We start from the raw sequence: 23816 nt of genomic DNA, 5'->3' as shown, positions 1-23816 counted from the left end.
TGTGTGTGTGTGTGTGTGTGTGTGTGTGTGTGTGTGTGTGTGTGTGTGTGTGTGTGTGTGTGTGTGTGTGTGTGTAAAAATAAATACATCTATTCATAATCCCTGCAGGGAAATTATTTTTGTTTAATACACAGTCTACTGCCATCACTAAAATATACATGTTTTGCATACTTCTTTATTTTGCTGACATTGCTGACAGTATGGAAAATGATCATTTGGACATGAGGAAAATGAAAATACAGTAAACATGTAAAGTGAGGGGAGGGTGGTTTGTGTTTGGGTATGGACAATGATTTACTTTTGTAACGTTGAGGTATAGCCAGTGATTAGGCTAGGGTCATATCATTGGTTTTTATTTACAAAAAACATTTTTGTCCACTGTGGTAGGTATTAGGTGATTCCTTTTTTTTGACAATATTGTAACAATCCCTCAGTGTCATGAATACGGACAAAGATGACGACTCCAGACTCCTTTTGTGAGCTTTTAATGAACACATCCAGTCTGAATCATTAACTATCCCCAAACTAACTCAACTCCTGCTCAACTCTCACCTTTCACACTCACCCCCTCTCAAGTCTCGCGACATGCAGAACACACACACAACCGAACACACACACACAACAGAACACAAAGGTTATCACAATATTTCCCCTGCTTTAGAAAACACATGACTCATATCGCTGTTAACACTGGCGGCACAAACCGAACCACTACCTGAATCAGTCACATGGCATCACCCGGGCAGCGAGGCTTCGGAAGTCATCATTTTCAGCTCCTCTCTTAGATGAAGCAAGGCTCGATACACGCTTCGCGGGAACGCCCCCTCCCCAACTCCGCACATGCTTCAACGCCTCGAGACGGAACATTACATCACTAGTGTTTCCTTTATTTTTGATTAGACTAACAATGGACATAAACTCCACCGGCGTCCTGTGTTTGGGTCCTAATCCTGCTTGTGACACTGTGCTGATGTTGACTTCAGTGGGACAAAGCTGAAGTTTAACACATGGTACATTCAGGACAAGTGGCTTGTCGTGTTGATCATGAGAGCCATCCTGACCTTTCAACTTGTCTGTGTTTGGAGGACAACGTGATTACCCCCTATGTGACAGCACAAGCCATGCCTGAATGGTAAAATGCTTGCTGGTGCTGATCGTACAGCAGGCAGTGTTGAATATTACTTTTGATAATGTTTTAGTGTAAAGTCAGCAAGTCATTGTATTATGGGCAAACAACATTTGTTTCACTTTAGTTTGCCTTTCATCCTATGGGGGGGGGGGGGGGGGGTCCTCATTATTTTGCTATATGTGTAATATCACTGCTGGAATTACAGGAAGGAATTGGGGTCAAACTTCGTAATTTGATTCATTTGCTTTAATCAAAACTTAGCTGTGCGTGGTTAAGTGCTAACAGTCTTATATATGTGTGTGTGTGTGTGTGTGTGTGTGTGTGTGTGTGTGTGTGTGTGTGTGTGTGTGTGTGTGTGTGTGTGTGTGTGTGTGTGTGTGTGTGTGTGTGTGTGTGTGTGTGTGTGTGTGATGTGAGGCATGCATGCGGCTGCTCAACCATGAAAACCCATTCCATGAAGCTCCTGGTACACTGTTTCAGTGCTGATGTAAATGCCAGAGGAAGTTTGGAACTCAACCAACAGAGTGGGTGATTTTCAAACACTAAGCATGTAAGGACTTGTAATTTGAGTTCTTAGATGCTCTGTGACTTAACATGGGCTGTTGCTTTGTAGTTGAGTTTCTGTTGTTCCTGAATGTTTCCACATTTCAATAACAAAATTTACAGATGACTGAAAAATCCAGCAGGTAAAAAATTTCATGAGGTGATGTATCAAAAGGGTGACATTCAATGTTTACTTGCTACTTACTCTACTTGGTAATGGTTTTTATACAGCTGTGGCAGTGGATCTGAGTGAAAATCTTGAATTCAATAATGAAGTATGTTCTAATAATTTTGCCCATATACACATATGCGGGTGAAAGATTGTAGGATTTTTTTTTGTCTGCCACTTCCTCTATCTAATGGTAATGCATCTCACAGAGGGTCTTGATCTTCCTCAGTTCACTCTCTTCATCATCATCATCATCATCATCATCATCATCATCATCATCATCATCATCATCTGTCTACTGCTGCCTAGGGCACTCTCATGGCAATTCATGCCAGGGGGCCATCTTCTTGATGTATTCATGAATTGTCTCTGTTTTATACTGGATCGATGATAGCGCACTCACCAGTCCTCACTCTTCCTCTTTATGATGCTCATACAACCTCAGGTCTCTGGACTTTGAGAAGTTTTCAATTAGAATGAGTAGCATTTAGTTCATCTAGGGGCCACATTTCAATTCAAGGTGGGTATCTGACAGGTGGGGCACACATGTTGAGGTAAGAGGTATCTTGTCATGGTTCCCATTAACCTCTCTGGAGGTCAGTCCAGTTGGTACACCGGTTGGTCTGCCTAGTCTTCGAGTCTTGTTTTCCTGTTCTGTGCACCAGTGGCTCAGACTAATGAAAACACCATACCATGTTTGCTGCTGAATGCTGAACACGCCATTACTTGTGAGCACTGCACTAGTAAGGAATCTTTTTGCTTTGATACAATAATTTGAACATCAGTTTTATCAAGTTAATAATTAAAGAAATTCTGCCACATTAGGACAACAAAGTCTAATGGGGTAAAACACAACTTGTTAAGACATGTTCTCAGAAATTAGTCTGGTAAAGTACTACCAAAAGAGAAACAAAATGACCCAGCTCTCTTGACAAACTTCTTGTTCACATATCCATTTTTATAATATCAGTCATCGGCCTATTAGCAGATTGTAGCACCTGCGATACACTGCAATACACTGTATATAGGACGCCAACAACTGTTATACAATGGACAACTGGACTGTTTAAATTCTGATCTTTCACCTGTCCTGCCCGTTAGCCTCTGTGAGCCAAAATGACAAATGGGGCAACTGCACCATTTCCAGCTCAACATAAACTCCTCTTTGAGAGACTATTAAAAGAGGGAAGCACATGGAGAAAGTCGGCTAAAATATCATAGTCCAGATGCTCAGTCATTCTGTATGCAGGGCAGTCCTCTCTTCACTAAAGTAAAATGGAGCACATAATAAAATTAGCACCGTAGTGACCTAAACACTGACTGCAATGACCTAAACACATTCAACGAAGAACCCAGTACAGCCAAAAAACTGACTCAAAGACAATTGTAGAGAATCTAAAGTTTGGTCAAGTAAGTTTGCTCAAAACATAATAGCGAGAGTTGAGCCGTGAATGTTAATTTCCTTGAAACCCAATTTCCAGAATTAATAAATCTGGGAATTTTAATACAGTTAATTATTTTGTGAAGAAATAATGAAAGTTCAGTGACGAGGACTCATTCCTCCCTACACTTATGCCATAGTTTTGTTGAAATTCACATTCATCTAGGTCATAGTAATATTGAAGGATGAATATGGAGCAATTGGACTTCTTTTTGGGGTTCAACATCATTTTCAGAAGAGGTCGCTAATAAATTCACAGTTATTAAGGTAAAATTTTAGCAGTTGGCTAAAATTTTTGGAAAATCTGCCCCCTGCAGAGTATCTAGAGATGTTAATAGTAGCTAGGGATGTTAAGAGTAGCAAGGGATGTTAAAGGTCTCAGGTCTCTACATACGGTATACATAGTGGTCCTCCCTAACCCGACCAAATCCTAGAATCTGGAAAATTAACGCTTCCTGCTTAGATATATATTTTGAATCTTTTGGATTCATGGCTGGACAGAATCAAAAACGATCAAATTCATAAATCCCCGAACCTTACATCATCTCCAGGGTGATTGATAGACTGAATTGACCAATCCTGAGTCATATATTATTGTCCACCCGGATATGGGCGTGGTCATCCCCAGGGGGGAGTTCGCACAGGCTTTGGTAGCGATGTGTGGTGATGTCCTAGCTCAGAGCTACACACTGAAAGTTCCTCACAAGCTGTTGAAGTCAGCTAGCATTTGGCTAACTAGTTAGCTTTGCTTCAGTCATATGTGTGCGTGTCCGCTAAAGGTGTATCCTCATCGACATAGCGAACACAGCTGTGTATATCCACACTGCTCATAAACAAACAGCCTCAGCCTTTATTTACAGCCTAACAGATATTCAGTCACCAGTCAAGGGTTAGTTCAACTGACACACAGCCTGCATGTGAAATAATCCAGGCAGAAATCAAGAAGTGAAATTATCACTCATTCCCAGCCTTGTGAGAGACAAAGGCTGGATACGTTCACACACACACACACACACACACACACACACACACACACACACACACACACACACACACACACACATGCACGCAGGCAGGCAGACAGAGACAGACAAAGAGAGAGACAGACAGAGAGAGAGAGAGAGAGAGAGAGAGAGAGAGAGAGAGAGAGAGAGAGAACATTTTTATCTTTTTATCTTAGTTTCTTATGAGTAAAATGCTATGTTGACGTAGGTTAGTGGACGCAGAATAAGTAGAGACGGCATCCAACAGCCAACAGTTCACTATACAGTACCCTTTCGCTTTGTATTACGATCTACCGGTAACTTAGCTGCTTTCCGGCAGTAGCTTTGCTGCTCAGAGTTCTTAGCTAGCGATTGCACATTGTCCATGACGATTGTTGGGAAACAGCTTTTATTATGTCCTGTCAAACATCGGATGTCGTCTCCACTGGTTTTTGTCCCATTTGCAAACACTGTGTTCTAAATTCTACACGATGCTTACCGAAGGTCTCAGTAGGATCAGCCCATGTAGTGTTTAACAACAGAGTAACGTTCAGCTGAAAGCAGCTTCACGTTCAGCGCAGAGAAATCAAGTTATTAACAAGGAAGACAAACACAAGAAAAATAAGAGCGAAATACGTAGTAACGAAGTTACTGAAAGAAAAGTTTCAGACTGACGACCGCTCCGGCACTGGATCAAAACAAAACGCCCGTAAACGCGTGGGGTTTTGTGAGTTGTTGATAGAGCAGGCACAGAGGGGGGAGGGGAGTGGAGATAGGGACCTCAGAGCCATGCCCCATTAAAACCAAGCTTTTAAAGCGGAAGTGATTTTATCAATATTCAATGAAAGATATTGAGGACCACGGATAACTTTTAGGGCAAGACAGTTCAAATGCGATGTAGTTGGACATCTGGAAGCTGAATGACATGAATTTAAAAAAAGCACGATATGGGACCTTTAAGAGTAGCTAGGGATGTTAAGAGTAGCTATTCACAGAGAAGTATAGATCTATGGTGAAAATCCTCAGCGGCAAATTTGCCAGAGAACTGTGGAATAACAGTGATATTGAGTATCACCTTGTAGAGGTTTGTTTTTTGGACAATGAGCTGCGCCAACATGACACATCTCACAATTCATTTTATCTCACTGCACTGCAGATGTACCTACAACTCAGCAACAAAAATAAAACCAATTAAAGCCCTTGCACAGGGCTAGTTCACATCAGGTGAGGTGACCATCAGGATGTGACACTGTCACTGTATGCACATCACTTCTGTACACCTTGATGTAAACACGGCTCTATTTGTATGCATTACAGGCACTGGCTTCTCTTATACAACATAAGAATTTTGGGTCACATTTAAGTATTGACAGTAGAGTTGCAACAATGTTTGAAATTATAGTGTATCATGATCTTTCTCAATAATACTGAAACTTTACGAAAACAGCAGCTTTTATCACTGATGAGCTATTGGTCTGTGATGAAGCTGGTAAAGCAACAAGTGATGTGCAACCTGTGACATCACTTAGAGACTTAGAAAGCTATTTCCAACTGATTGTGGTAGTTGTTGTTCAAAAGCTTCTTTACACGGAAAGGCTTTTTGTACTCTATGAAAATGTCAAGGATAACATCACATCTCTCACAAACTAGCTTGTCACAAAAATCCAGGGTTGTTTTCATGAATACAAATGGTCATGTTATTATAAAGACTGCCAGGTGGGCAATAAAGAGATAGTTTGCGTAAACCTGATGACAAAGAGGGATATGGGTTTACGAAACATTTATTGAAACTCCAATAAGGTGCCTGGAGACCCAAAAACCAATTGTGTGTCATCATTTGGCAGCTACAATTGCTTTTAGTATTTTCTGCCTTGTGTTAAATAAGGTCACAATCTCTTCTATTGGAATGTGAGGACTTTACTCATGTTCAGCACACCTCTCTATGTTATAAAATTTAGATAAAATTATATTTCACCAACCAACCAGTAAACCAACAATGACACAGTTTCATGGTCAGCCATGAAAAAATATTTCTCTATTCTTTGCTACTGCACCCTCCACCTTCAGGTCACCACCCAGTCTTTACAAAGCCACCAGCTTCTTTATAACATCAGTCTCAATAAATCTCAGCAGAGCCAACAGCCACCACCACCACTGAAGTTTTGACTCCATGGAGGGATTTATATTGATGCTGCTGATTTATTTATTGATGTGATCAAAGGGCATCCAGGGTGGATGCCCTTTGATCACAATCTCCACAATGGATCTAACTGCCAAATTAAGAGCACCGTATTGGCCCAAATATAAGACGACCCTGATTATAAGACAACCCCCTCTTTTTCAAGACTCAAGTTTGAAAAAAAGACTTTTTGAATACCAAATTTAATTTTTATTTTAAATAATTACAGTACATCTGAAACAAATTATAACAATATATTTGAGAGAGAAAGCCGCTTTTTAATTGTTTGAAGACTGCCTCATTTATCACCCTCATCTTGAAGTTTGCATCATAACTTCTCCTCAGCTGCCGGTTAACCTGGCCAATCTTCGTCCCACTTTTCTCCAGATTGCCGCAACGTTTTTCCATTTTCTGTTATCTCTTCTCTTATTTTCTTCTCTCTTCTTTCTTCCCGCTATTTTTTTTTTTCTTCTTCGTGACAGGGGTTCGCTTTGGCCTGGAAAGTTAAGTTCAGCATTCGCTTTAAAGATATCTGGCGCCATCTAGCATTTCCTCCGGGATTAATAAAGTATCTATCTATCTATCTATCTATTGTGAATGGGTATAATGTCTAGACCCTGAATGTAAGACGACCCCCACTTTTTCAGTCTTATTTCAATGCAAAAAACAGCGCCTTATATTCGGGCCAATACAGTCATTATGAAATTTTTTCTGCTGCCACAAGTGATGATCCTTTCTTCATTCACTTGTGCATAATTTTGCTCTGTATCATTGACCACATTAACAGGGTGAAGAGACAAAGTAAGAAGTGACAGATTGAAGTCTCTCACTACAGAAGCCTTTTCTTCTGGATAACTCGTACGGCTATTTAAATAATAATATAAGACCACAAACACATACATCACTGGGTCTACTTTGGCACCTGAGCCTCATTATATAGGCCACTCAATACAGTGATCTTTTGTGTTAGTGCAACGAAGCAGACAGAGGCCACGGCTGCAGCAGCAGCATCTGGGCTGTGAAATGCTCGGAACTCTCTCTACCCAATCCCTCCATCCACAGCTGGGGCTTGCCAAGCTAGGGGGGAACTGTGACAGCCAGAATGTACAGATGATAAATAATGACAAAACCCTTATGTTACAAGGGTCACTCTTGAGCAGATGGCCCACGGGAGGCATATGAGAGAGTGGCTGTTTGTGAACAGAAAGAGAAGAGGAAACGGTGGCAGCTACTATGAGACAAGAGCTTACTTGAACTACATTCATACATTAACTACAATAGAACAGTTAGCTGTTGAGATGTGGGGAAAATCTTTACCTTAGCTCGATAATCCAGGGAATAGTAATTCAGAAATGCTGGCACCCTCTGTGTTTCGTGACCAGATTAAAGTACCGTAGTTTAGCATCCCAAATGTGAGTGGGAAAGTCTGCTTGCAAAGTAATCAAGGCCACGGGCAGTAGTGTTTGTTTTCCAGTGTTTTGAGAACAGAAGCAGAGCAGTGTCAGGGCATACTGCTGCCATCAGCACAGAACAGGATTATCAGAATGAGGAAAGAAAGATTATCAGTCGCCATCTTGCTATGATTTATATTTGTGACTTAAACTGTTCTGCTCTGCTGTTTCTGGGAAATTATCATGCATAATAACTTGTTTTTTAATTCAATTAATTTTTCCAAGAACTCTAAATCTGTGACATGATACATTGGGAAGTCTTACAAAAACTGATGTTCACAATTTGGAAAGCCCATATGTTACTAATGGGCATAATTGTATACACGCATTCATGTTTCCCTCAACATCAACCATCAATAATGACTAAATTCGTTCAACAACAACTGCAACTATACTTTAATGTTGGCCCATGCTAAAGCTAACATTTACCCTGATAGTAGCCTTAAATAGATGCTTGTAAGGCTGCATGGATGTTATTTAAAAACTGGTTCTGTTCTTCACGTATAAATGTAAGCTCCATAAATAAAAAGAAAAAGAATCAGGCAGGTCTGGGCTATATCTAGTTTGATACCTCAGGTGTGTTCCGTAGTTAGTCATAGTGAGGGTGTGTGTGTGTTATACAACTAACCTCATTAATGCATGGCTGCGCTCTGCTGAATAACCACAGGGTGCAATGATTCTGTGAGGGTTTGAGGTTTCGGCATGGTCAGAGGGAAAGGGGGAGGGGACACAGGCAGGAAGCTGGATTAACTGTTTTGAGGGACATGCAAAGAACATAATAAACAGCATCCCTTACTGCAGTATTTACACCTCTACATACTACTGTTCGATATAATAAAACCTGATAAAGAAAATGGAACTGCAGCAGGAAAGCAAAAAATATCCATATTTGGGGTTGAGCTGGGAAGTCTGCAGCTGAAGCCGATTGGGCTCGCAGCAAGGAAGCCAGCACTGATATTATTTTGTCTGTTTGTTATTTCCTGTTCTCTTCCATTCCTATTCTCTATTCTGCCCTACAAAATATTTCAATAATATATGGCAATATGCTCACTCCAGTTGCTTTAATGTGAGTATCTCAGCTCTCACTATCTACCATGTCAGCAAAAAACTTGAGTGCTCTTTTTGGTAAAACAAATCTAAACTGTTTTATGACATCTGCGGAAAGGAAACTTTTCCAGGAACTGAATGAATATCGATGTTTTGTCATGATGTTTTCTTAGCACCTCAGATTTTGTTCCCTCATCCAAGGCTGTATTAAGGGCTACTGTATATGTAGGAGGTGAGCTGAGAAATGAGTCTATACATGAAGTCAGTCCTCAATATCTCCTGCCACATGGTACTTCTATGAATAAAGTGAAGTGACAATAGATACAGATATTAATATGTTGATTTTTTGCCATTCATTTATGAATCCAGTCGTCTAAAGTAGAGAATACATCTATCTGCAAAATTTAATTATCCTATCTTTGACAGTTTATATGAAAACGTTCAATTTCAAGTGTGAATCATATACACCCCCATTCAAACAGACAACCCATTCATATACACCCCCCCCCCCCCCAGTCGGGGATAGTAAGCACACACAGTACTTTCTCTGGTTTATGCTCATTAGAGAAGCTCAGGCTACAGAGCTGCAGCTAGGAGAAGAGATACAGTTCAAGGAGAGCTGGAATTGGATGTAAGAGTAATGAAGTCGTGAACGAATTTAAACAAGTACACCCCCCCTCGCCCTCTACTCCCCTCACACACTCCGAGCTAATGGATAATGTTAGCACAGCTCCATAGTCCCATATTGAACCTCCAACAATAATCAGCTCCAGTCATACGTGTTCATTACATTAACAGATAGATTAAAATATTGACTGATGGAGACGGAACAGTTTGATTAAAATCAATAACAGCTTACATTTGCAGCTGGTATGAAGTAAGCAGAAACCCAAGAAGCAATTCAGCATTGATTACAATACTGTCGTGGAACTGTTGAGTTAAACATAAAGACTTACAGCATTTATCTCTGAGAGTGTATTGGTGTCTGTGTGTGTATGTGTGTGTGTGTGTGTGTGTGTGTGTGTGTGTATGTGTGTGTGTGTGTGTGTGTGTGTGTGTGTGTGTGTGTGTGTGTGTGTGTGTTTGTGTGTGTGTGTGTGTCTGCGCGGGCGTGCGTGCGTGTGTGCGTGTGCGTGTGTGTGCTGGGTAGTGTACTCACCCATAAGTTGTAGTGCTGGCCCTCTTACTTGCTGCCCTGGAACGGCTGGACTTCAACTCTCCACTCATGCTCATGTCTGGAAGAGCACACACTTCATGTAAGACCCAACACAACATTGGTCCAAAGCACAGGCATGAGTTTTCAGGTGATTTAATATGCTGCAATACCTGTACAGTGTCTGCTCATGTTTGTCTACAATCTGTATAAACATTGCCAAAATGCTAATGACCAAAGGATAACACACAGACTAAAACTTATTGTTGATTTCTCCTGCCACTCCAAGCCAGCTGTTCACCTCCTTTTTTTTGTCTCCCATCTGCAAGTGTATATCAGAGCCCAGTGGCACAGTCATACCTCATCTCTACTTGTCTGTGTAAAAACCTCTGCTGAAAAAATCTCTAACACACACAATCCAGGGAGGAAATAACCACCAGTCGTCTTGATTACAGTACACCCTGACAGATCGTGACTTGTGTTGGCCGTGGCTCAGCAGTGACTTACAAAAGTTGAGTGCAAAGGAGAGTAAATAAGTGAAGGAGTAAAGAGAGGTGGAGAGGAGGATGGACTGACATGGGCAGATGGGCAGTGAATGGAGTGTGACTAGGCCGGCTGTACATGCACACACAAACACACACGTGACTGTCAAATAGCTGGAAGCTACAATTAATTAAGCGTGGATTTAGAAGTGTGAAAGGAAATTTATACATGTGAATTCCTTCACCAGAAATAATCTTCTGACAGTATGTATTCAAACAGTGACCTGCTGAATGGCTTCTCTGCAGCTGGAAATGCTTCTGCAAGCAAAGACCTGACCTCTGCTACTGACAGGTTCACTGCTACTAACCAGAGCCGTACACTGGAGTAGACAGGACCATAAAAAGAAGGGTGGATGGATGATGGATGGACGGATGGATGGATGGATTTAACACTTGTAAAATGCTAAATGCAATGCTCAGACAATAATTTGGCGAGCAAATACCACTTCCAACAAATTTCATGCAATCCATGAGCAAGTTTATGTGTAATTGAGAAAAAATTTCAAAAATGTTTAACCATTCTGCCAAGTTTCATCGAAAACTGTCCAATAGTTTATACATAGCATTTAAAAACTGAAAATGTTGAAAGCAAAAAAAGATTCTTCCTCCACCTCATTTGCTGGATTGAATCGGGTCTTTGTTACACCACGTTTCATAAACAGCTCCCATGTCAAAAAGTCTTAAAGAATATTCAAAGACCAGAAAATGCCTCAGTTTATTTTAAGTGATATCATATTATTACAAATATTAACTGCATGAAAGAGCCGTAACAGGAAGAGTGAAGGATGCTGCTGAGCACAATTGTCTTGCACTGTGGGAGGGAAACCTCAGGTGTACTGTAATCAAGACTGCCAAGTGGTGAACAAGGTCCCATACACTACAATCAACACACACACACACACACACACACACACACACACACACACACACACACACACACACACACACACACACACACACACACACACACACACACACACACACACACACACACACACACACACACACACACACACACACACACACACACTTTTATAGATGGAAGAAATAATGGGATCACCCATTATTGTTTCTTTGATTGTCCACAAAGTCACACAAATGTAAAAAGAATGACATTAGACCCATTAAAGCAAATTACCTGCAAACATTTAGCTGCGGTAGAATAGATTCAGACTCATAGATGTTCATTCATTAATTCATGTTCTTAACAGCTTCTTATGCATTTGCAGGTCATGGGGGTTGCTGAAGCCTATCTCAGTGACTTAACAGGTGAGAGGCAGGGGACACTCCAGGTGCGACACCAATGCACCACGGAGCCACAAAAACGACAAACAACCTTCTGGGGTCGCCACAGCGAGTCAATTGCCTCCATCTAACCCTGTCTTCTGCATCCTCTTCTGTCACTCTTATATACACACACACACACACAATCACACACACACACACACACACACACACACACACACACACACACACACACACACACACACACACACACACACACACACCTACAGACAATTTGGAACCGACCAAGTAACCTGATGTGCATGTTTCTGGAGGTGGGAGGAAACCAGAGAACCTGGAGGGAACCCACACAGACATAGGGAGAACATGCAAACTCCACACAGAAGAGGTGTGTGGACCTGGAACTGTCTTGCTGTGAGGCGACAACGCTACAAGCTGTGTCACTGTGCCACCCACTCATAGATGTTATGATGCAAATAAATTATGTCTGTCTGTGAAAGGTAAAACATTATAAATAAAACATTACTAAATAATTAAGAAATCCAGATCTGTCATTATTGAAAATTATATTTTTGTGAACAACTCATGAATTACTGATGATTAACTCATGATTCCAAGCACTAGGAATAGGTTTCCAAGGTCAAAATGATTTGGGTTGTACAATTTAATTTGGCATGAGGCGGGGCCAATTGAACTAATGTTATTGTGGCAACATCATCATTTTGTGTGCTATGCTATGATAGAAGAAACGACAATCCCCTTCATGGTGACACAAAATGGAATGCATATATTATGAATGTGCCCAATCCTTTTTGCCAAGTCCAAAACACTGGTGGAAAATGACAGAGAGCTTTTATGTGGTATTTTTGATTGCTCTGGTTCAGGTCGGAGGAGCACACTCTGTGAGTGCATTGCTAGTTTCCTGTTTGTGTTAGACTTAATTTTACTGATGTAAAAAGTTGGTTTCCTTCCTTCCCAAACTCAGAGCTATAATGCATTTCTGCCTCCCACTGATGATAATGAAATTGATGGTTTTTGTGGAGCAAGTATGCCTTTTCCTCCTTCTGCTAGCCTTACTGGTTTAAACATTATATTTTGATTTTATATTCCTATGCGAATGTTAACAAACACTAGATGTGGTAGCATCCAGATAAAGGAACATATTTAAATTTTTACTAATGAGCACTATATGTTAATTTTTAATATTGAACGCTGCTTGAAGTAGTATAACAAAATCTGATACTTTGTTTGGCACTTGTTCCTTTTTAAAGGTCCCATATTATGTTTTTTTGACTTAATGTCATTCAGCTGCCAGATGTCCAACTAGACTGTATTCCAAATATTTTGACACAAAGGGATCTGTGGTCCTAAATATCAGCTTTTTAAAATCGCTCATCTGAGCTACTCACAAAACGCTTTGTTTCAGGCCTCCGGCTGTAGTATGCTAATGACCTCCGTTCGTCAACGCCTGCTTCACCTGGGTCACGCCCCTCTGAAGAAGAGCATTAGGCTGACGGGACACTGACTGGCATTAGATTTGTCATCACTATGGTGTTCGGAGGCCCTATTGTGTCACCTTACATTTCTAACCCCGAGTTGGACCCACAAGCAGAGGCTCCTGAGGAGCCACCGACTGCGGCTGCAGCAGGATGTTTCTCAATGATTAGTACGTGTGAACGTTACTTGGTTAGTTCTGTGTTGTGTTTTGTAACTTGCGTCCTCACAGGAGCAGAAGCATAGTCTGGTAGCTACTTTTTTCTACTCCCGCTTCTTATATCACAGTAAGAATGTCATATCTGTCTTATTATGTATTTTGAATGTTGTATATGTCCAGATGTGTTGACTGCTAAAATGTTGCTGTACTTCTATAAGTGACAGTAAAGGCTGATTGTGGTTGTGATAGTTATTACTCTGTCTCTGTACTTCATGGCTGATTGTGGTTCTGATAGTTATTACTATGTAGCTATTGCTAGCTCAGGCTCACGGTAAAGTTACTTGATTTTTATAACACAATGAATTTAACCCGTTACTAAGCTGCAAAAAATGTGAGCCAGTCCTTTGTGACAAACTTGACTTATCTCAGATACACGGAGCTAAGACATGAAACCAATAAACCAAGTTAATCGTGAATCGATGTAGCCGTATTGCACAGTGATTCCTGTATCTACTCTATATTTTGAGATATCTTCACCTTCTGTTTATTGTACAGGTGCTACAATAAATATCTGTTTGGAGATACCACCGGTAGCAAGCTCACAGCTACACCACAAAGTTATGTCTCAATTTGGCTACTTTTTACACTGATAAATTCTGATGACGTTTACTATATGTTTTTCACTGTAGGTTACCAGACGTCTACAGGAGGTTGACAAGGGTCTGTGTATGACTCCACATCCTGGGTTCCAGCCTGTGTGCCTCAATGTGTCTTTTTCTTCTCCCTTCGGCTTTTCCCCTCAGGGGTCGCCACTGCAAATCAGTTGCCTCCATCTAACCCTGTCTTCTGCATCCTCTTCTCTCACACCAACTACCTTCATGTCCTCTTTCACTACATCCATAAACTTCCTCTTTGGTCTTCCTCTAGGCCTCCTGCCTGGCAGTTCAAAACTCAGCATCCTTCTGCCAATATATTCACTATCTCTCCTCTGGACATGTCCAAACCATCTCAGTCTGGCCTCTCTGACTTTATCTCCAAAACCTCTAACATGTGCTGTCCCTCTGATGTACTCATTCCTGATCCTGTCCTTCCTGGTCACTCCCAGAGAGAACCTCAGCATCTTCATCTCTGCTACCTCCAGCTCTGTCTCCTGTCTTTTCCTCAGTGACACTGTCTCTAGACCAAACAACATATCTGGTCTCACCACAGTTTTGTACACCTTTCCTTTCATTTTAGCTGAAACTCTTCTATCACACATCACACCTGACACTTTCCTCCACCCGTTCCATCCTGCCTGTACACGCTTCTTCACCTCTTTTCCACACTCTCCATTGCTCTGGACTGTTGACCCTAAGTACTTAAAATCCTCCACCTTCTTGATCTCCTCTCCCTGTAACCTCACTATTCCACTTGGGTCCCTCTCATTCACACACATGTACTCTGTCTTACTGCGGCTAACCTTCATTCCTCTCCTTTCCAGGACAAACCTCCACCTCTCTAGCTTCTCCTCCACCTGTTCCCTGCTCTCACTACAGATCACAATGTCATCTGCAAACATCATAGTCCATGGAGATTCCTGTCTAACCTCGTCTGTCAGCCTGTCCATCACCATAGCGAACAAGAAGGGGCTCAGAGCTGATCCCTGATGCAGTCCCACCTCTACCTTGAACTCCTCTGTCACACCTACAGCACATCTCACCACTGTCTTACAGTCCTCATACATGTCCTGCACCGCTCTAACATACTTCTCTGCCACTCTAAACTTTCTCATACAATACCGCAGTTCCTCTCTGGGCAACCTGTCATAAGATTTCTCCAGATCTACAAAAACACAATGCAGCTCCTTTTGGCCTTCTCTGTAATTCTCTATCAACATCCTCAAAGCAAATACTGCCTCTGTAGTACTCTTTTTTGGCATGAAACCATACTGCTGCTCACAAATGCTCAATTCTGCCCTTAATCTAGCTTCTACTACTCTTTCCCATTACTTCATTGTATGGCTCATCAGCTTTATTCCTCTGTAGTTGCCACAACTCTGCACATCTCCCTTGTTCTTAAAAATGGGCACCAACACACTTCTCCTCCATTCCTCAGGCATCTTCTCACTATTTAAGATCCTGTTGAACAACCCAGTCAGAAACTCCACTGCCACCTCTCCTAGACACTTCCATACCTCAACAGGTGTATCATCTGGACCAAGTGCCTTTCTACTCTTCATCCTCTTCAATGCCCTCCTCACTTCATCTTGACTCATCTTTGCTACTTCCTGGTCCACAACAGCCACCGCTTCTAGTCTTTGTTCTCATTTTCCTCATTCATCAACTCTTCAAAGTGGCATGTCCTTCCCATCTCTGTCTCTCTGTCTTGCTAACCTGTATAGATCAGTCTCCCCCTCCATACTGTCCAACCTAGCATACAAGTCCTCATAAGCCCCTTGTTTGGCCTTTGCTACCTCTACCTTCACCTTACGCTGTGTCTCCAAGTACTCCTGTCTACTCTCCTCAGTCCTCTCAGTGTCCCACTTCTTTTTAGCTAACCTCTTTCTCTCCTTCCTAAAAGTTGTGCAACACTCTTACTTTTTCAGCTTCCATCATTTCGTTCTCTGCTCTGCCTTTGCCCTCTTCATCTTCCTCACCACCAGAGTTATCCTACACACCAGCATCCTATGCTGTTTGGCTACACTATCACCAACCACTGCTTTGCAGTCACTATTCTCCTTCAGATTACACCGTCTACACAAGATGTAGTCTACCTGTGTGTTCCTACCTCCACTCTTATAGGTCTGAGTATGGACCTTTATGTCTGAGAGGAATACATCGGTAAGTCGTTCTTTGAAAAATGTCACAGAATAAAAACTAAAGTTATGTCTTATTTTGCCTCAGCAGGCATAACTTTGTTAATGCAGTAACACATGAGAAATGTAAGTACAACAAATCTCTATTTTTGTCTAATTAATAGACATGTTGAGAATGTTTTGGTATTCATGATCCATTTATGTTGACATATACAAGCATTTATTTACATAAAAAATACACCCAAAAACAATAATAACACAATAACAATAATGAGAACACAGAGCCATCCTATCGGGAAATCAACAACAGTTGTGATACTCAGGACTGAAAACACTGTGAAATTAATGATTTTGTGTCCTTTTTCTGTAGACGGTGCAGACATCTGGCCTATTGCACTTTTGTTGGCTGGTGCTGGGGCTACTAAGGACACACAATACGAGTCCTCACTCCAGTCTGTGTGGTCCTTCGCATACGTTTCCTGATGACGAATACCACTATGCTGGATTTAGAGTGAGCCTCGGTCCAACCTGGTCACATAACTGGCAATGACCTCCTCCTTGTCCAGACGCATATAATGGGCAGACAGATACTCTGAGACAGGAATGGATATCATCTCATTTTTTTATGGCATGGGGTCCACCAAGACTAAATATGAGGTCCATCATGTCAGCTACAAAACCTGTACAATAAAACACAAAGATATATCTTTACTTTTCTTAATATTGTTTTATTTCTTTGTTTAGAAAAATTGTGTTCAAAACACATCCTGGTACTTGCTACTAATTTATTTATTTGTATGGTTATTTTTTTACTGTGTTTTGTTGTGGGCAATTACCAACGGAATTTCAAAACATGTTTGTTTGAAATATTAAAATATTGTAACACTTACAGAATGTTGGCTCTTTCTTGTGAGGTTTAACTCTGAGCTGTCCCTTCAAAGCCTTTGGAAAGCGGATCTTGTAGAGGGTTACACCTTCCTGGGTCTTGGCTTGTAGTCTGTCTGCGTTTTAATTGAAGTGCATCGCAGTCAGGTAGAGTCTGGAAGTTCAGAGAAGATAAAAATTAACAGATAATCATAATAAAACACAGTTTAGGCATGCATACAAGTGTTGAATGGTGCACGCACACATGCAATATACAAACGCGAAACAAAGGACAACTCCCTACATAGCCAAGTAGAACTTGATCACTCATGCTAACAGACAACAGGAAAAAAGATAAAATGTGAGACCAACTTATGTGCGTTGTAGCTAGATAGATATTGTAGGTCCAGCACGCACACACATGTTGGCCCATACAAACGCAAACGCAAAAGAATACAGTACTACCTAATTAGCCAAGTAGAACTTGATCACTCATGCTAACAGACAACTGCATAAAAGATAAATGTGGTGAGACTTACCCCTGACCCAGGTGCAGTTGCGTGGTCCTGTATGGTTGGGAAGTATCCTGTAATGAAGATCAGTTTCGAGGCAAAACCCCATCTGTACTGACCCTCATTGGTAAAACAGGCTGAAGTGAAGTGGTTCGCACACACAAATGAATGTGCAGGCAATGTAGCCGGCACATTACCATTAAAAATGAAATGTAACCACAGTCTCTTCTGTTCTTCTTTGGATGGGACAGAAAATAAGCAATTATGTTGCTTTGTACAAGCAACAACTGAGCAACTATGATGTCTGCCTCTGACGGACGCCATTTTAACAGACTGCTACCTAACCCCTGAGACAAAGAACTCCCCTTCTGGGATAGCCTTGGGCATGTCAACCAATCAATATCGTCAATCACTCTGTCCAATCACAGAGTGCCCTTTGTAACGTCACAGATACCACTCTAGCAAAATACGATTGTTTTGATGCGATCCAGGCCATGAATCCCCTAAAACTCCAAATATCTATTGATGCAGGGAGCATTTGTTTACCAGATTCTAGTTGGTCGGGTTAGAGAGGACCACTATGTACTGTATATGTAGAGACCTGAAAAAATTTGATTTTCATAATAGACCCCTTTTAACTTTTTGCTTCATGTGTTATTAAAAATATTATTTTTAAATTTTTAGGGTTAAAAAAGAGTGTAAAACATTTGATTCAGACATAAATAAATGACAATTAATAATGACCACTCAGCTACACATTCTGTTGAGACAGCTCAACATTTCTCAGTCATCTCAACTGTCTTTCAAACTATGAGGAAAAATGACGAGAAATTATAATTTAGTACCTCAGGCAGAAAAGTTAGACTGAAATGCCAGAGGTATGTAAGATGTTGGACAGCATCAAACAGTGTTTATGGTTTATGGTGCTTATAGGTAGTCAGAGTCAGGTACATAAACTAAACAGTAATGATCATATCACGCATCATATTATCAAACTGACAGATTGTTTGGAAAATCGGCACATAAGGCACCAGATGACACCCCAAGGTCACATGCAATTAGCCATAATGAGTTATAAAGGCTGGGCCTCTACTGTGGCATACAGTCTGTCACTGTACTTTGTATCAGCGGATGTCAGGCTGAGTGTCAGACTGTCGCTCCACACAGAGCCAAAGGGGGAGCCAGCTTAATCACACAACAAAACACCGCAGTAACTACATGGAAAAGTCTTTCGGATTTTAAATTATTCTGAATCTTCACAGGAGGCAGGATGTGAGTGTTTGAACAGAGTGGAAAGCCTTTGAAGAACCCAGTCTGTCAGCATCCACTCAGCTGAAGTGTCCTTCAACAGCTCCAGGTAAACTGCTCTGTCTGAACCTCTGCTTTCACTTCCCTGCCTTCACTGAAAGTAAGTGTCTCTACCCAAGTCAGTTAAGTATTTTACTAATGCACCCTGAACATTACTGCTTTCATTTATGCTTCAGGTGATTTGTGTAAAAAAATGAAAGAATGAAACATTTAGACAGGCGTGGAGAGAGCTCTGTACGGTTCAGCATGCTTTTTTGCAAGTTTTCACAGATTTATTGCAAGCAGATTCCGCTCGACCCTAAACAGCCGTGTACAAACACACACACAGATACGTTTTCACGCACGCACACCGCACACACACACACACACACACACACACACACACACACACACACACACACACACACACACACACACACACACACACACACACACACACACACACAGTTTTCCCCAGAATTTCAGAATTTTTGTTGTCTGGATGAAAGCCAGCATAATCTTCTTTGAAAATTGCTAATGCTGTATTTTTTGTTTATCTGTACATTTGAAGTGATTTGTGGGAGATGGGGAAATAACATGATCAGACTAGACACAAACATTGCAAACTGTTCTGTTTTCTTCCTGATTTTTTTTATTCTTCCTGCGATCCATTGATTTGCATTTATAATTTTTCAAGATATTAAAAATATTCATTCATCTTCTAAACCCGCTTCATCTGCTGTGGCGGGTCACTTCGTGCTGGAGCCTATCCCAGGGGACACTCCGAGCTCGATGCCAGTGCACCAGGGAGCCATACATAAACACAGACAAACACGCATGCACATAATCACTCCTGCGTTAAATTTGGGACTGACCAATTAACCTGAAGCTCATGTTTTTGGAGGTGGGAGGAAGTCAGAAAACCCAGAGAGAATCCACACAGAAACTGAGAGAACATGCAAACTCCGCACAGAGCGGGACGCGAACCCTGGAACCACCTTGCTGTTCAGCAACAGCGCTACTCATTGCATCACTGTGCCGCCCTGTATTAAAAATAAAACATTTAGATTTTCCATAAGAAAATCTAAATGTTTTTTACTAAATAAACTCACTAAATCAAATTAATTTCAGAACAGAAAGCAAATGCTTGAGCTGATGGCTGGTATGTCTTCACAGGCAATCTCAGAAAATATGTCAGAATAAATAAATATTTCACAAGAAACAAACAAATAAACAGATTAGATAACAAAACGGTTTTAACCAGGAATTAATTGATTTTACTGTGACTAGCATTGTCAGACTGTTAATTTATACCTTGGTAAAAAAATAATAATTCTGCATTGGTATTATATATTTTCCTATATTACAAATCTTTCAAGCTAATTGATAATGACGTTGCTAAAACCAATATATATATATATATATATTTTTTTTTTTTTTAGCTTTTCTTAAGAAATATTATTTTAGTTGACGGTATGTAGATAAAACATGATTGTGTATGAGAAGTGTTGTTTTACTTCATTTTCACCTAAAATTTCAGATAAATCATATGTGTCTTTTGCAACTACCATCTTACTGTGCCGTTAAGTTAAACATATTCTGTCGAAGAAGTCCTCTGCTCATTTTTACTTCCCTTTAATTGTCTAGCTCTCGCATGTCATAGTTCATTATTTAGATGTAGCAGCCTATAAAGAGGTTGGGAAATACAAAATATAAAGCACACCATTCATGACATTTGGTAACATGCTCTACATTCTGTTATACAGCGTATAATATATATGTCCTTAGGTCAAACATGAAGCTTAATATCCACTCATGGCTAAAGGTGGGGAAGTCAAACCAAATCAAATATAGATTATAGTCGCAAAAGCATTAAAAAAAGAGCACAAAAAAAGCCAAAAAAGAAAAATGACTTAAAAATGCCAAATTAAGAGATTCTGTGTGGATCTCTGTTCCACAGCAGTAATAAAAGAAGTGAGTGAACCATTTTTGATTGCATGATTTTGGTTTAAGAGTCAAAAAACATAATCAAAATCCCAGCAAAGCAGAGGCGGACAGATTACTTTTACTTATACCGATCAGTCTGTTAACCCATGTTGTGAGCAGAGTATTTAAATGACATTTAAATGAGTGTGGAAATTGTCAGGTGGAGGTGTGTGTGAGTTTCAGGTTGAGCTTTGATCAGATGGATCCATACAGTTTGGTGTGAAGTTGTTAGAAACACCTGAACGCTCCTCAAGCCTAACCTAAATGATCTCATATACTGGGTCCTTTTCCAAACTACCATCTGATTAGATGAATGTGTCGGGACAGAAAAAGCCTTTAAAAGCCTCTGAGGCAAAAGTGAGACAGAATGTGGGTTTCAGGATGAAGTATCAAGCAAAAACAAGACATGAAAAAACAGGCTGATCTATGAACAGCAAGGCTAATGGGGGGGGAAATGGGGAATAGATGGGTGGGAGGACAAAAGAAATCTGTCAGCTACAGTGGAAAATACAGTCTTTCCGAATTGCGGTGCTATATGCAAACATCTATTAATGCATGCATGAACACTCACACAGGGATAAAGCCTGGTATACTCACATCTTGGACTGAACAGGGTCATATCAGGGATGTCAAACAAGCAGCAGACTGAGAGAACAGAGGCTAGCCGAGGATTTCTTTGCTTCTTCCTTGCAGCTGACTCTTTTTATGTCCTCTATCCAGAGAGTGTGTTTGTGTGTTTATTCAGGCTGCCGTTTGGCTTGACTGCTGTGATACTACTGAGTCATTAACAAACCAGCTAGAGAAGCACCAATGGGATGTACCAAATGTTTCCCTTTCACAGGGGTGGAAAGGGGTGCAGTGGGTTATTCCATTTAAGTGGCAGGAGGATGTGATGAGTGTGCAGCTGGTTTCCCCTCAGCAACAGGAGCCTGACTGGAGCTCAGGGCTTACAAATTCCATCCGTGCAGGGAGGAAGCTGCTGGAGTGTGGGCAAGTTGTACGTCTTTACTAATGTCAAAGAAGAGCAACATGAGAAGCAGATGTGCACACAACACACACTAGGATTCAATGACAGATGCACACACTTACAGAGGGAAGTGGGGGGGGGGGGTACTTGGCATGTTTTATGGGAGTTATTTATGTAGTAATTATTGTTTATCTTAAAGAAAAGCATCCAGTTAATCTTAAACACACTGAGGATATGTACACACACACACACACGCACGACGCACGCACACACACACACACGCACACACACATAGAAGAGAAAAGCATAATTATGTAAGACAGCCACAAAGGGATAAAATATGAGTAGAACATTTACTGCTTCACCAGAGTATATTAATGAACTAATAAATAACTAAACTAATAAATCTCCACACTAAACGTGAACCTTATTGAACAGGTGAGCTCAGTGGAAACAGAAAATGAGGGTTGTATTACATCTCCACCGGTGTCAGCATTTGTACATATCACAGCGATATTACCATCACCAAGATCTTAATTATAATTAATGCAGCGTCTGGAAACCTACCCAGCAGTATCCCACTTTACAAACTGCAAACTGTTCATACTGTCTAATCATTTTTGTAGCCTGGTAGTTGGAGAGAGAATATGCCTGAGGGTATTTAATCTTTCTGTGACTTTCATGTGGGTTTAATTAGCTTCTTTAACAACCAACACAGGATAAAATTGGCTGCAAGCCTAACTTTAATCTTAGTCAACTCTGAAATGGTTATTACCTCTTTTCACACTACACTTAACCCAGTGACAGTCAGATTACACCGTTAACCCTTGCATTGCAGTGTTCTCAGTCATGTGACAAGGAGGAAATCAACTCGCATGTCTGAAAGGTACAACAGCTAAGTAAGACATGCTTTTGTGTACCTATTTTATTATGAAGCACAAAAACATTTACGGTACATACAGTATACTGGTAATGCTGATAAATAAGCACCACCACCCCCCATTGTCTTCTGTAGTGCAGATTTCTATATGGTAAGAATTTGGATAGTATTTTAAATGGAATATATAAATTCGGGATACGAGCACAAAGATGAAATGACGGTAAGATTTACTTTTGAGCAATGAGCATTTATGTATTTATATTTGTATAAATTCCATAAAACAAAACAAAAACAAAAACTGTAAATAAACTGTATAAATCACAGCTTGTAAAAATTAATCAGCATCATTTTAACCTGAACACTGCAGTAATCAAAATAAATCCAGTACAACTATTTGAAGTGTTTTAGCACTGATACACTTGGTGAGAAAATGACAACAAAGTCGTATTCCTGGCCAGTGATCAGAAACATAAACAGGAAGGTTTCTGTGTCTGTGCAAAAACACACAAAGCATAAATGTGTTTTCTAGATGAGGTCCATTTGGGAACAGAAAGAGTTAGTGGAGCAGAACCAGACTTGATGCAGCCCAGCTGACTCTAAACAGAACAGGCTGAAGCAGAGAAGCAACATTGCCCTGGAGGCTGAAAGGAGCTTAAAAGTACAGAGAAAATACAATACAACAGAAGAAACAATCAGAAAAATTAAACAGCTCTGAGTGACAGAGAGGACCATTAACTGATGTACCAAAGTTAAGTTACGATTGCCAATGTTTGTTTGTTTGTTTGTTTGTTTCCTGGACAACTAGGGCGTCACCATGTTAACAATCCATTAGCAGTGATCTGACCATCACAAGCCAGAACCAAAGCTTTTATAGTTAAGGATTCATATCTTGAGGGTTAAACAAACATAATGGGGAAACTGGCCTCCACTGGTGGGGCTCTGTGCTCTCTTGAGTGTTGTCTCGTCGCGGAATAGATTTATATTTGGATA

At 40.7% G+C, this 23816-nt stretch overlaps 1 protein-coding gene and 1 long non-coding RNA gene across 2 annotated transcripts in view; both read right to left on the bottom strand.

Moving 5' to 3' along the window:
• LOC137597745 (heterogeneous nuclear ribonucleoprotein C-like) overlaps positions 1–21741 on the bottom strand; it is a 51993-nt gene extending 30252 nt beyond the window's left edge. The window contains exons 1-2 of the mRNA XM_068318362.1: positions 21577–21741; positions 10102–10177 (exon numbers count right to left, since the gene is read on the bottom strand). Of these exons, the coding sequence (XP_068174463.1) occupies positions 10102–10177; positions 21577–21598 (98 nt within the window). The 5' untranslated portion in view covers positions 21599–21741. The remainder of the gene's footprint in view (positions 1–10101; positions 10178–21576) is intronic.
• LOC137599235 (uncharacterized) lies at positions 16585–19242 on the bottom strand. The gene is made up of 3 exons (XR_011036771.1): positions 17734–19242; positions 17221–17369; positions 16585–17010 (listed from the first exon to the last, which is right to left on the bottom strand). It is a non-coding gene; the product is annotated as an uncharacterized lncRNA (long non-coding RNA).
• Positions 21742–23816: the final 2075 nt, after the last annotated feature.

Source organism: Antennarius striatus, chromosome 1 (assembly GCF_040054535.1).
Source record: "Antennarius striatus isolate MH-2024 chromosome 1, ASM4005453v1, whole genome shotgun sequence".
Taxonomy (NCBI): domain Eukaryota; kingdom Metazoa; phylum Chordata; class Actinopteri; order Lophiiformes; family Antennariidae; genus Antennarius; species Antennarius striatus.
This window is presented reverse-complemented; position numbering and strand designations above follow the sequence as displayed.